This window comes from Anas acuta, chromosome Z (assembly GCF_963932015.1).
Source record: "Anas acuta chromosome Z, bAnaAcu1.1, whole genome shotgun sequence".
NCBI lineage: Eukaryota > Metazoa > Chordata > Aves > Anseriformes > Anatidae > Anas > Anas acuta.
This window is the reverse complement of record NC_089017.1, coordinates 7,470,714-7,483,065: the sequence shown is the minus strand read 5'-3', so window position 1 is coordinate 7,483,065 and position 12,352 is coordinate 7,470,714. Positions and strand designations below refer to the sequence as shown.

Here is a 12,352-nt window from a genome sequence, read left to right as displayed (position 1 = left end):
GCATCGCCCTGCCCAGCCGTGCTGAGGGCGTGGAAGGGGTGGGAGGCTGCAGGGTAAAGTGCGGGAGAGGCTGAGGGGGCTGGGTTTGGTCAGCCCCGAGCACAGCAGGCTGAGGGGAGGCCTCATGGCAGCCTGCAGCTCCCTCACGAGGAGCTGCCTGCCAAACAGCCAGCCTCACTGATAGCTCCCTGAAAGCTTTAGGGAAGTACAACCCCAAATCCAAAGGTGCTTCAAAGCTGCAGTGTGAAGTTAACAACTTTTAAGCACTACTGGAAACATTTTTAAAACTTTTATATGGAAAAATCTCCATGGCTAACTTTGAGAAACAAAACCTAAATAGTATATACAACTAAACCAACTGAACATCAATTTTTGTACCAAAAAATTCGTCTCTGTGTACAACTCTGTAACAGAATTGTGCATTCTTATGCATAATCAGTGCTTAAAAGCACTGTTCCTATAATAATCACAGGTAGTTAGATACATTTCAGGCTAACATAGCCACGTTTTTGGTACTCAGTCCAGCTACTGCCTCTTACCTATAGGGTACTTGCAATTAATTTGGCATAAAAAACTAGAATCTTATGTTTGCCTGTTTCTCCCCAGCAGGATAGTTCAGGTCATAAGAATGTTATACAGGAGTTACCACAGGCACAAGAAGTAAGTAAGGTTTTTGTTTTGTTTTCATTTGGTTTTTGTTCATTTTTTTTTCATTCTCCAGTCAGACGATGCCTGTAGAATTAAAACTTTACAAAGGATTATCTGCTGCTGTGAAGGACTAGCAAAGCTATCTTTCAAATTCCCATTAAGGATAACCAGCAGTGACAACCCGGTTACTTTTATTCCTTGTATGTGTTACATGTTGTTTCCCAGAGGTATTTGAATGTAAGACCAATTACCAAAAGCAGAAATACTTGGAGTTCCTTATTTCCCCTTCCCCATTGCCATGTTTTTCAAAATCCAGAGTCAGCTCAAAGAAAAGACAAAAAAAAAGTGAAAACTGAACTCCAATAAAGAAACTGGTATTTCGTTTAATTAAAACTGAAGTCTAATTAGCTTTACTTGTAAAAAAAAAAACACAAGTATTTACAATATTATGTCAATATAGCTAAGAAATATACATAATATAGCTATACCAGACTAAAAGATGACTGAAGTCTGTTAAGTTTCTTTATTTGTAACTTTTAGGCTTTTGCTTCGGTTCTGAAAAGCTTTTTTTGCCTCTTCCTCTCAATTTTGCGTGGTTTCCTCTTATCTTTTACAATTGCCTTCGACTCCGGTTTCACAAGCTGTATTTCCACTGGTTTTTCTTCAGCTGGAGTTTCAAAGACCACTTCAGTGGGATCTTCTTCAATAAGCATCTTACTCTCCTTTTTCTTAAGCTTTTGTACTTCCTTCACTTGATTTTTCTCTCTAAATTTAGCAGCCATTGACAACCTTATCAACCGTCGATGCTATTAAAAATGAGAATTTTAATTAAAACAGGTGTCAAACAAGCAAGATGGAAGAAATCATAAGGTATTATAACAACAGGTGGGGATTTCTGTGCTTAATTACAAAAATCCACAATATGTCATCTTTCCACTGACAAAAACTTTGCATTCAATTTTTGCACAATTACTCTGTTCTCAAACTATGATTAGTTAGGGCACTCTTTCCTACAAAGAGGTCCAGGGCATATGTGGCTTGAGATAGAGGGATTGCAATCTTCAAATTAACTGCTAAAGAGAAAACAAAGACAAGGCTGCTTACCATATTTGGGGACTGATAATAGGGATTTTCATATAAAGTTGGTCCTCCAAAGCTACCCTGGAAGATTTTTATGAGGTTCAGGACAAAACGAGGCCCAATTTCTACTAGAGATGCATCCTCTTCAATTATCTGCAGTAAAAGAATATTCTCTTTATTTCTCATAGATTAAGTCAATGTATACAAACAACATATACGCACTTCACACATGGTGATGCGTAACAATTTAAATCCAAGATATGATGCCACTGACTTTGGTAAGCTAGACTTCTACAAGCAAAGTTCTGTATATAAAGAAGTTCTTACACGGTCAAGCAAGCACTTCAGAATACTACGCATTTGTGAATTCTTCCTTTAGAAAAGAAGTGCCAGCATACTTTAGGCCAAAGTGTGAATTCAAGTTAAAAGACAAGTGAAGGCTTTGGCTACCTACTACCTCCTCTTACCAAAACACTCATCAAAAAAAACACAGCTAAGAGAGCATAAGCTTAACTTGACAAAACTGAAATTATCTCCACATGTATAGAAGGTTTGAAGTTATTTTATCAAAATATGCCAATGCCCATTGCTTGCACAATTAATGTAAATAATTAATTATAATTAATTATTGTAATTGACATGAAGTTACTCCACTAAGCACCAGTGAAAGAGCTAAGAGACCACTAACCTGGTAATTCCGAAACCAGATCCTATTGTCTGTAATGGTGAATGTGAAAACATGATCTACAAAAGGCTGGCTTTTCGGGTGATACTGTGGCGTACTAAATATCTGTAATAAAAGACAGTACTTCTAAATATCTAATTGTAAGAGGCCAAACATAAATAGCTTTATTTCATTTTACGTTTTTAAGATTCCAATCCCAGGTTACATAAAAGAAACTTAAGAAAAAGAATCCCAGGGACTGAGAGTGACTCTAATCCTCTTAAGATTTTCTGCAAATTCAGAAGTGTAAAATTAACGTGGAAAAAAAAAAAAGATTTTAAAGTAAGTTGCCAAAGACAATTTCTAAGCTAAAGACTGACCTGAATAAACAATTCTTTTAGCAGGGCATAGTGTGGCTCCTTGTCAAAAGTCTAAAAAGGAAAAGAGTAGTTTTATATACATGATTAAATACAACAGTCATGTAAAGAAAATGAACACAATCAATTAAATATAAAACTTGTACTTACTGGATCAAAAGACAAAAGGGGCCGTGAGCCTCTCAAGCAGTTTCCTGTCATCTTCAATTCAGCCAGTGTGTGAACTAGTGATTTTTTTAAAAAGATCATTTTAGTACTTAAAGAAAGCCGTGCAGGCAAGAAAGTAAGAGTCTAAAAACAATAATAGCAACCAACTTACTGTTCTGCACTAAGAATTTAGCTGATGGTCCCTGTGGTGTATTTGAAAGCCTGCACAGGAAAGGCAGTGGGAAAGAAAAAAGCAAAATGTTAGTAGGAGACAGAAAGATACACTGGATTTCTACAGTACACTCCAACAAATTATTTCTGCATTGAAGTAATTTCAATCACTTTTATAGCAGTAGCAAGTTCCTTCAAGATATTTGTGCATACTTGCTTTCTGAACAATTTTGTAAAAATGTTTCCATAAGCAGTATGAAAACCAGTCATGTGTTTTAAGCTTGCACTACCTACAGCAGAAACATAAGATTATTTCAAATTTAACTAAGCAACACTAGTTCATGTATCCACACTATTACAGTAACAAACTACAGACAGAAGCATCACCAATTATCTATAGAAACATGAGGAAAACATAGAATTACTTACCACACATAGAGATCTTGTTTCTTTTTGGCTTCAAAGAAGATGCACTTATTGCAGTTTTTCATTTCACACACCTAGACAAGATATATCAAATCAGTTATTTACAATGCAGTGAAGACATTTTCAAAAGCTTTCTATGTTTCCATATCCATTTCCAACATCATTCCTCCTCCCAAAATAAAAGTTAAAAAGCTCATTATTTGTCTCATTTTAACAAATTACACTTACTGACCCCCAAATCAAGTTTCAAGCACTTGTTTTGTTAAAAAATATAAAATCCTTATTACCAGAAGTAATAACTCTCCTACAGCTAAAAGCAACCTCATATGCTCTCCAGAATAGGAACATTAGAGCAGGAGTTGTAACATTAGGTTCTAGTTTCAGCACTACCAGTATCTTACTAAGCCATCTGGCCTGCTTGGGTATTTGTTCCTTGATTTCTTAAAATACAAACTGTAATACATCCATCACCTATATAGAACGGCATATTCTGTTTTCTATCTCCATGGCAAAAAGACTGTATTTAAATGTTTTATTAATCACAAGTCAACTTCCCATTTTATCAGTAACACTTTTTCAGTATAAACAGTTTTCACTTTTGCAGTTACACAACTCCCTTAAACTAGTACAAGATCCTTTGATCTTGGCTGCCTTTTTCTTGTGTGTTAAATTTCTACAGAAAATTAAAAGGAAGCACTACTTAAATCCTGAATTACCTCATTAATTACAAACAACTTGTCTTTGCGATCCATTTTAGTATCTGGAAGAAAAAACAACATTGAGAAGGCTTGTACACTGATTTAACACAAGTAATTTTTTTTTAATCAATCTGCATAATTTTTTACTAGCTGTAAATGAAAGATGCGTAACTATCAAGTTTTTCCAGCCATGTTCTACAATAGATTGGTAAAGCAAAAAAGTATCCTTACAAGACAGAAACCATAGGTGTTGTTTCCCAGAGTACTATGATACAACATTTGCTGTATTTGTTTGCTCAAATTTATTTTTTTTATTTTTTAGAATAAGAGGCCACAGTTCCATCAGAACAGCTGCATACAACATCTTAAAAAGAACAGGATATTGGAAGTGCTTGGTTTAAAACGACTCTGAATATGCATTAGGAATGATGCCCAGCCCTACCTGCTTTAGAGTGAGGCATCAGCGTTCTTAAGTCTTGCATTAGGTGCCTTGTTCTGAAATTAATTCCACGAGAGGAGAAAATAAGCACTCGTTCCTTGTTCTTCCATTTGCCCTAGGGAAAAAAAAAAATAATATTAATCACAAGAAGTGAGCTTCTTAAAGCTACTACCACAGAGCAAATGTTTGAACCTTACTAACAGAAAAGCAGAGTAAGAGCATATGTTACCACCTTGACTCATGCACAGAACCTCTCGCTCTGCAAGAGCGCTGAAACATGTTTTCACATAACAACTGCTATCTTTAACACTTCACATAGTCCCTATGGGTAAGATCTTTAACTACAAATCATGTAAGTATTAACAAAACCCTGTGGAATACTTAGTCCGAAAGCATTAATCTGAAGCACCTCCTCCTCTAGGAAATGAACTGAGCTACAGCCTGGGCACAGGAAAGCTCAGCCACGAGGACGAGAGGAGGTCTCAGCACCCACATGCTTCTTGGCTTTCTTTTAAGCCAACTATAAGGCTGTTTTTGAAGCCTGCTCGGGATGATCCCGACACGAAACACGCATGATATTTATCTGGCCCTTCGCATATAACAGAATTACAGAATATATATATATGCTATGTATATATCATATAATTTAAAATTCTTGCTTTTGTGCGTGCAAGGATTATAAAGCCAGGAACACGCCTTTCCCCCCTCACACACCAGCCGGGTCCCCGTCCCCTCAACCCCCCCGACCCCAACCACCACACCACTCGGTCGCCGGCACCACGTTGCTCCGCAGAGCTCGGAGCCGCCTCCTCCCAGCCGTGTGCCACGCCGACCCCAACCACCACACCTGAGACACCGGGGCCGGGATGCTGTACTCCTGCGGGCCGGGCTTGGCGTCGGCAGCCGCCTCAGGCTCGCTGGGGCTCCCCTTGGCTCGCTTCTTGGGCCGGGCGCCCGCCGCCGCGCCACCTTTCCTCTTGGCCGCCGCCATCTTAGGAGGCACCGCGGCGCTGCCCGCCCGCCCTTCCGCCAGCCCCGGAACCGCTCCCGCTGCCTCATGCCGCGGTCGCCCCGCCCCGGTAGATCGCGATAGATCCCGATAGATCGCGATAGAGCCCGGCGAGCCCTGCCGGGCCTCGCCATGCCGCTCTCCACGCAGCCGCTCGGCAGCGGGGAGCCGTACGTGCTGACGGCCAGCTTGGACAATGCCCGCAACCTGTCCAGCCTCTTGAGGGCCGTGCAGTTCCAGGACCACGCCACCTGCTTCGCCACGGCCAACGGGCTGCGGGTGACGGTGGAGGATGCCAAATGCATCCAGGCCAACGCCTTCATCCAGGTAGGGGACGAGCTGCTAACAGCGGGACCCCCGTTAAGGGGTGAGGAAGGGGCTGGTGGCAGTGACAGAGACCCTAGGAAAGCCCAGAGTGCGTGGTGGGGGTGTACAGGATTTTACCTGTGGGGAAAGGGGAATCTTTGGGAAAACCATGGAATAGTTGCAGACGCTGACGTGAGGGAGGTACACTGGATAGGCTGTGTATGAATAGGCCACATGTGTATAGATATATCTATTTTATAAGGTAGTAGAATCGTTTAGGTTGGAAACAACCTTGAAAGGCATCAAGCCCAACCATCATACTGACCTGCTGAGTCCCATCCCTAAGCCTGAGCCCTGTCCCTAAGCCATGCCCCTTGCTGCCACAGCCACACGTCTTTTACATACCTCCAGGGATGAAAATTCCACTACTTCCCTGGGCAGCCCATTCCAATGCTTGACCACCCTCTCCATGAAGAAATTCTTCCTGATATACAGTCTAAATTTACTTTGGTGCAACTTGAGGCTGTTTCCTCATGTCCAGTCACTTGTTTATTTGAGAAAAGAGACTGACAGCCCTCCTTGCTACAGCCTCTTTTCAGGAAGTTGTAGAGAACAACGAGGTCTCCCCTCAGCCTCCTCCAAACTAAACAGCCCCAGTTCCCTCAGGTGATGCTCATACATCTTGTTTTCTACACCCTTCACCAACTTTGTTGGTCTTCTCTGCACAGGCTCGAGATGACACAGTACTGATAGGCTGAACTCAGCACCTAGTTCATTCATGCATGCCTGCTTGTATCCTTCTTTCATGGGCTGGCACCTGCTAAGCCTATGGCTCCTTCTGACAGTACCATGCCTAGATTTGTGAGCAGGTTCCTGTGAGAATGTTGAGCTGTCAGGTGAGTTCACCACATGTGCTGAAGCATGCCTGTGACTAGGCTTGGTACTGGGTAAACGCCTAACTACCTCTTGGTAGTCACTGGGCATCAGCTACTTTGTGGCAGCCACCGGAACAAAGTATCTCAGAAAAAAAGCAGGGCGATTTGGGCTGCTTTTGAAAAAGCAGTTACACATTCCTATTTTTTGAAATGTTTCTTCATTCTTCTTGCTAAAAATCAAGTCTTGTTTCTGGAGAAGTGGGGCATTTACATTGCATAGTTTTCTGAATGTTTCCAGCCCCAGAACTAGGCAACTGTGGGCTTTAACATTTGTAGCTTGTATTAAGCTATAAAAGAAAACTGTGTAGGTTTTCATGGATATGATGTACTATTTTGTTTAAACTGTGACCTGATTTATTTTATTAGTTTTTGAGGATGATGACCTATTTTTCTTTAATGGATATTGTGTTACATGTAGCAATTGCTTTGTATTGCACTGGTCTCTGAAAGCAAAAGCATTCAATTTAAGAAGATAAGATTAAAATGTAAAATAATTACAAAAGCTTCCCTCTTTTCATCTCTTTACTTTTTCTCTCATAGGCAGACATTTTTCAGGAATTTTCTGTTCAGGAGGAATCAGTGACATTCAGGATCAATTTGGCTGTTCTTCTGGACTGCTTGACTATTTTTGGTGCCAGTTCTACTCCAGGTATGGTGCATATTTACCTTGACCTTTATGTGTATCACCTGTAATTACATAGTGAAATCTGTGCACAACCATAGGGAGCTTTTCAATCTTGGCAAAACTTCTGACTTCCTCACCTGAAGTCCATCCGAGGATGGCAGCTCTCACTGCTAAGCAGAGTCCACCCCATTTGCCTAACCTAGTGCAAGTGTATGCAGTCACAACAGTCAATGCAGAGGTGAAAAGGGGATGATGAGTGTGTGTCAGGGACTGCTGCAGAATGAGATGGTAAAAGAGGCTGACTCAGCTTGGAAGATGGAATTAAAAATGCATGTGTGTGTGACATGTTTGGGGTAACTGAGAAACAGAAGGGTCTTCTTGTGAAGATAATGTTTCTTGCATCTATGTAAAACACAAAACAGCCACTTGTTTTGGGAGAGAACCCTTCTGTGGCATGAGGTGCAGTGAACAACCCCAGTTCACATGCTTGCTGTGGTTTGGGGCTGAAAATCTCAAAAGGTTTTGTAATCTCGATAAGAAGACATGTCAAGTAATTTGGACAAGAAAGTCATGTGACTTGCCTGATTAGAACTCAGACTGCAGTTCTAATGCTTAAGCCCATACTGTCCCCCAGGACTGATAAACACCACGAGCACCTTTTTGTTTTCAGTCCGGAGCCAGATCACCAACATCATACAAATGCTAACTTCACTTAAGGGTAAAAAACTTACGCACAGCTGGCAGAGCTATTAACACTGAACTATTTATAGCACATCCAACTTCATTACCACAGCTAGCATTACCCATTTGGTACATGGCACAAGTTGCATGTGAACTGTTTTATGTGTACACATCATTTCATTTTACTGCATAAGATAACACTTGAAAGGGTGTATAGGAGGCTACACTAAACATGCAACATTAGCATACAGGAGGATGGACTAAACATGCTAAATTAAAATGATTTGTGCCTCATTTGACAGTAAAATCTGAATTTCCTAAAGTGATCAAATACACTAATTGTTTTTTTGAAGAATGTGTATTTTGTTCTCTTTTTCAGGAACACCAACAGCTCTCAAGATGTGTTATCGTGGCTATGGCTATCCCTTGATGCTGTTCTTAGAAGAAGGAGGAGTAGTGACAGTGTGCAGAATTAACACTCAGGAACCTGAGGACTTGTTAGACTTTGATTTCTGCAGTACCAATGTTGTCAACAAAATTATCCTGCAGTCAGAGGGACTACGAGAAGCGTTTGCTGAACTAGATATGACAAGTGAAGTTCTGCAGATCACCATGTCTCCAGATAAACCATATTTCAGGTACTGGAAATGAGACTTTCAACTCAAATGTTCATGCCTTGCCTTTTTGCTTTTCAGCAGGTAAAGACTGGAATTTTCCAGGGTGAAGAGGGGGAACTGTTTTAGAATATTGGTTTATTTCAAGGACAGTTGCAATGAATATAGCAAATCACAGTATGTAATTTCATTAACGTAGAAATTAATATATGGACTACCTGATAAATGTGACTCTAATGCGCACAGTTTAGCACGTATAGATAAATAAAGCAGAACAAACAATAGTGTTTTGTGAAATAGACATAGAGATGTACAGGCCAACTGCTTCTGACAAATTTTCTGTAGAGCTTCTGTCAGGTGTTTTGAGATGGTGCCTTTTGTCTTCCAGGTTATCCACTTTTGGAAATGCAGGAAGTGCACATCTGGACTATCCCAAGGACTCTGATTTGGTGGAAGCGTTCCATTGCAACCAAACCCAGACAAACAGGTGAGTAAATCTGTAACCAGAGCACTCTGTGGCAGGCCATCAATTCTGGATGGGAAGTATAAGAAACTGCTTTTGTGCTGTCGTGACATTTACTTCATTAGTAAAGGTGAAAAAAAATAATTTCCATCTGATCAAAAGCTCTATACCATAACAACATCTGTCTGATGATGTTGCCAGGAAAAGATCAAATTAACATGTTGCTAATTGATTTTTAGTCATTACATAGGCTTTAATTCGGAGTAGTGTTTCAGCTAAACTCTGCATAACATTTTTTTCAAATGGTATTTTTCTCCCCTACAGGTACAAGATTTCTTTGATTAAACCATCTACAAAGGCACTGGCTTTATCTTGTAAAGTCTCCATTCGAACAGATAACCGAGGATTTCTTTCACTGCAGTATATGATTAGGAATGAAGATGGACAGATCTGTTTTGTGGAATACTACTGTTGCCCTGATGAAGATATTGCTGAAGCAGAGCTGTAGGTGTACGTTCTGGTATCTGTATTATATTTATGAATATATAAAATGCTATATTTTTTTTTAATAAAAATGAACAAAAGCTATAAAGATTGATAGTCTTGGTAACTGTCTTCTATTTTTTAAACTGTGGAACTGGAAATATGAAGACTTCTTTCATATTCCCCTGCCAATATTTCTTAGCCTTGACCCAAAAAGCTTCAGCTCAAAGAACAGAAAGGGGAATTAGTCCCTAGTAGTTATTGGTGTTAAAAGTGGTGTTCATGTAATACACTGCTTCATTTATGGTTCTCTCCAAGTATTTTGGTTTGTGTTTTGTTTTTTGTCATTTTTGTGTTCCAAGAAATTACTAGGGGAAGTCTGAGTACTAGCTGTGTGTTAGACAGCCAGTTAACTTCAATGACTTAAAAGTAAAACCGAATTTGTCTGGAAAGAGGATGGCATTTTCAGTCTGTTTTCTTAACAGCAGCAGGTGGTTTCTTTTTGGCAAATGCTGACTTTTTTTTTTTTTTTTTTTTTTTGTGAAACCACTGAGCTTTTCATCAGCATGATTAATTCCTAGTCTAACTCAATTCCTTAGGATTTCACCTCAGATCAGCTTACCCCTTTGTCTGCAGTACGGGTAAATTGAATTGTTAAATCAAGATGGAGTCCAGGGTGTACTTATTCATTACTCATAAATGTTCTGGCAATGTTATTAGTTTGTGTTTAAGTAATTTATTACACATCCTCAAGAAACACTGCTGCTGAAATGTTTCCTTACATACTTGTTCCCATTCCTACACTGCTATGCTGCAACCTAAAAGCTTCTACCAGCTTTTAATATAAGGAGAATGTTCTAGAGTACTTGTTTGGGAGATAAAAGTCCTGTAGACTTGTTTATATAATTTTGTAAAAGACTTCATTAAAGGGTCTTTGCCTTCTACTCATGACTAACTGGAATTAAATGACTTGCACGCTCTCTTTCAGTGTTTAGGTCAGTCAGTTGCACAGACTTTGACAGCTTTCTTTATTCTGTTATTCTTTCTAAGTTCTGTTATATGGGGCCTGTGTTGGGTCACAAATAGTGCTAGACTAATCCTATATAAATCCGTTAAGAATCACAAGAGAGAAAATTTTTGTATTTGAAATTGCCTCTGAAATGGATTTACCTCCTTAGTAGCCTTTGTCAGAAACAGGATGGACTCCTGAACCGCATTAAAGGAATGTCTGTGGGATGAAGTCATACCACTGCTAAAAATGAGCCTAACCTCTTGGTTGCCAAAAGGAGAGTGCAGTTTCTGGAGAGTTTTCTGCAGTGCCAAGCTCTGCAAAGCAATGAGATGGGCTGTACTTCGATCAAAAGTTGCACTTCTCCTTTCACATTTCTCCTTTGCAAAGTCTCCTCCAAACGTGGCCCACTGAACCAGCTGGGTCTCGAACCAGATGCAGACACTGCAAATAATGCTGTAAGAGCCTGAAGGTTTGCTGCTGCAGCATGGGATCCAGAGAGTCTGATCAGTGGATGGTTTCTGTGGTGTTGGTCAAGTTTTGGTGTTTGTCAGAAGATGAGGTCCTTCCTTGCACACTTGGAAATCCATATATTCCTGTCACCAAGTAGGTTGCCCCACAACTCAACAGGATCCAAATCCTTTGGGTTTATTTCATGTTATTAATAATAATGTTTTTGTAGACCGTTCTTCACCTCTTGCTCATGTCAGCAATCCATTTAGCTGCATACTTTCATGGTCTTCTGTGCAAATCATCCATTTAGTGAAATACATTTATATTTTAAAAATAACTACAAATCTTTAAACTAGAAGACTGATAAACATAACTAACAATGTTCTAAATTCCTTTTATTTACTGTTTGTTTTTCAAACTGAAGTATTCAGTATAGGTAAACTTAATTCTGATCTAGGATCTCAATTTCTTCAATGAAAAGAATTAGTATAATGGCCTCATTGGGAATTATTTATATGATGCCTGACTACTGAGTGTTAAGAATGATCTCTAAAATGACAGGATAAAAATGAAACTGAACATATGATTTTTCTCAGTGTGATTTATTTTAGAGTATTGAAGTTCCTTGTATTGTGCTCAAGGACATTGCTGTGGCTTAACATCTGTACTTTTACATAATTGACCACAGATGTACTATATTACTTCTCAAAATAGTACTTTTAAGAATTTATTCTGTAATTACCAACAGCGATCATGGAAATAATATCTTGAGAAGTTAGAACACTTCAAAATACCAAAAACTAGCTGTTCCATTTCATAAATAACTGCTATTACAGACATGCAAGATCTTTTCAAAACTTAGGTTTGTAGCCCTCAGGACCAGCTCAGGCCCTAGATTCACAGAGGTGGGGAGATGCTTGTACACAAATGCTTTCGTGGATATACATGTACTTCTAGGTAGGGAAAAACAAGAAGTCTGGGTAAGGAAATGAAATTACTGTGCAAGTAAGGCAAGGCAGGGTTTTAAGAAGCACCTATGATGGCATCTATTACATCTCTGTCTTCAGCTACAGTAAAATAAAAAGGTTGGTGCCCATCCACCACCATTTGGTTCTGTAAGGACT

At 39.6% G+C, this 12,352-nt stretch overlaps 2 protein-coding genes across 4 annotated transcripts; one reads left to right on the top strand and one right to left on the bottom strand.

Annotated features, from left to right (window-relative positions):
• Positions 1-1,006: 1,006 nt before the first annotated feature.
• On the bottom strand, positions 1,007-5,641 carry BRIX1 (biogenesis of ribosomes BRX1). Its single transcript, XM_068667028.1, has 10 exons — positions 5,498-5,641; positions 4,654-4,765; positions 4,230-4,273; positions 3,517-3,587; positions 3,089-3,138; positions 2,920-2,993; positions 2,773-2,823; positions 2,417-2,518; positions 1,753-1,881; positions 1,007-1,454 (listed from the first exon to the last, which is right to left on the bottom strand). Exons 1-10 carry the CDS (start codon positions 5,639-5,641, stop codon positions 1,185-1,187), a joined length of 1,047 nt encoding a protein of 348 aa, XP_068523129.1. The 3' UTR covers positions 1,007-1,184.
• A 7-nt stretch (positions 5,642-5,648) lies between these two features.
• On the top strand, positions 5,649-11,791 carry RAD1 (RAD1 checkpoint DNA exonuclease). 3 transcript variants are annotated; one of them, XM_068667031.1, is made up of 6 exons: positions 5,649-5,986; positions 7,441-7,549; positions 8,586-8,844; positions 9,209-9,307; positions 9,608-9,791; positions 11,166-11,791. In XM_068667031.1, the coding sequence occupies exons 1-5, from the start codon at positions 5,792-5,794 to the stop codon at positions 9,789-9,791; spliced, it is 846 nt and encodes a 281-aa protein (XP_068523132.1). In that variant the 5' UTR covers positions 5,649-5,791; the 3' UTR covers positions 11,166-11,791. The 3 variants fall into 3 exon arrangements, with proteins under 3 accessions (XP_068523132.1, XP_068523131.1, XP_068523130.1); XM_068667030.1 differs by having other exon boundaries at positions 9,608-9,797; XM_068667029.1 differs by lacking the exon at positions 11,166-11,791 and having other exon boundaries at positions 9,608-10,482.
• The last annotated feature ends 561 nt before the right edge of the window (positions 11,792-12,352 follow it).

Coding starts and splice junctions, on each gene's coding strand:
- BRIX1 (XM_068667028.1), bottom strand. CDS start 5,641: ATGGCGGCGGCCAAGAGGAAAGGTGGCGCGGCGGCGGGCGCCCGGCCC. Junction 4,766..5,497: donor TCCCGGCCCCGGTGTCTCAG/GTGTGGTGGTTG, acceptor TTTTTTCCCTAG/GGCAAATGGAAGAACAAGGA. Junction 1,455..1,752: donor ATTATCAGTCCCCAAATATG/GTAAGCAGCCTT, acceptor CATTTTTAATAG/CATCGACGGTTGATAAGGTT.
- RAD1 (XM_068667031.1), top strand. CDS start 5,792: ATGCCGCTCTCCACGCAGCCGCTCGGCAGCGGGGAGCCGTACGTGCTG. Junction 5,987..7,440: donor AGGCCAACGCCTTCATCCAG/GTAGGGGACGAG, acceptor TTTCTCTCATAG/GCAGACATTTTTCAGGAATT. Junction 7,550..8,585: donor TGGTGCCAGTTCTACTCCAG/GTATGGTGCATA, acceptor TCTCTTTTTCAG/GAACACCAACAGCTCTCAAG.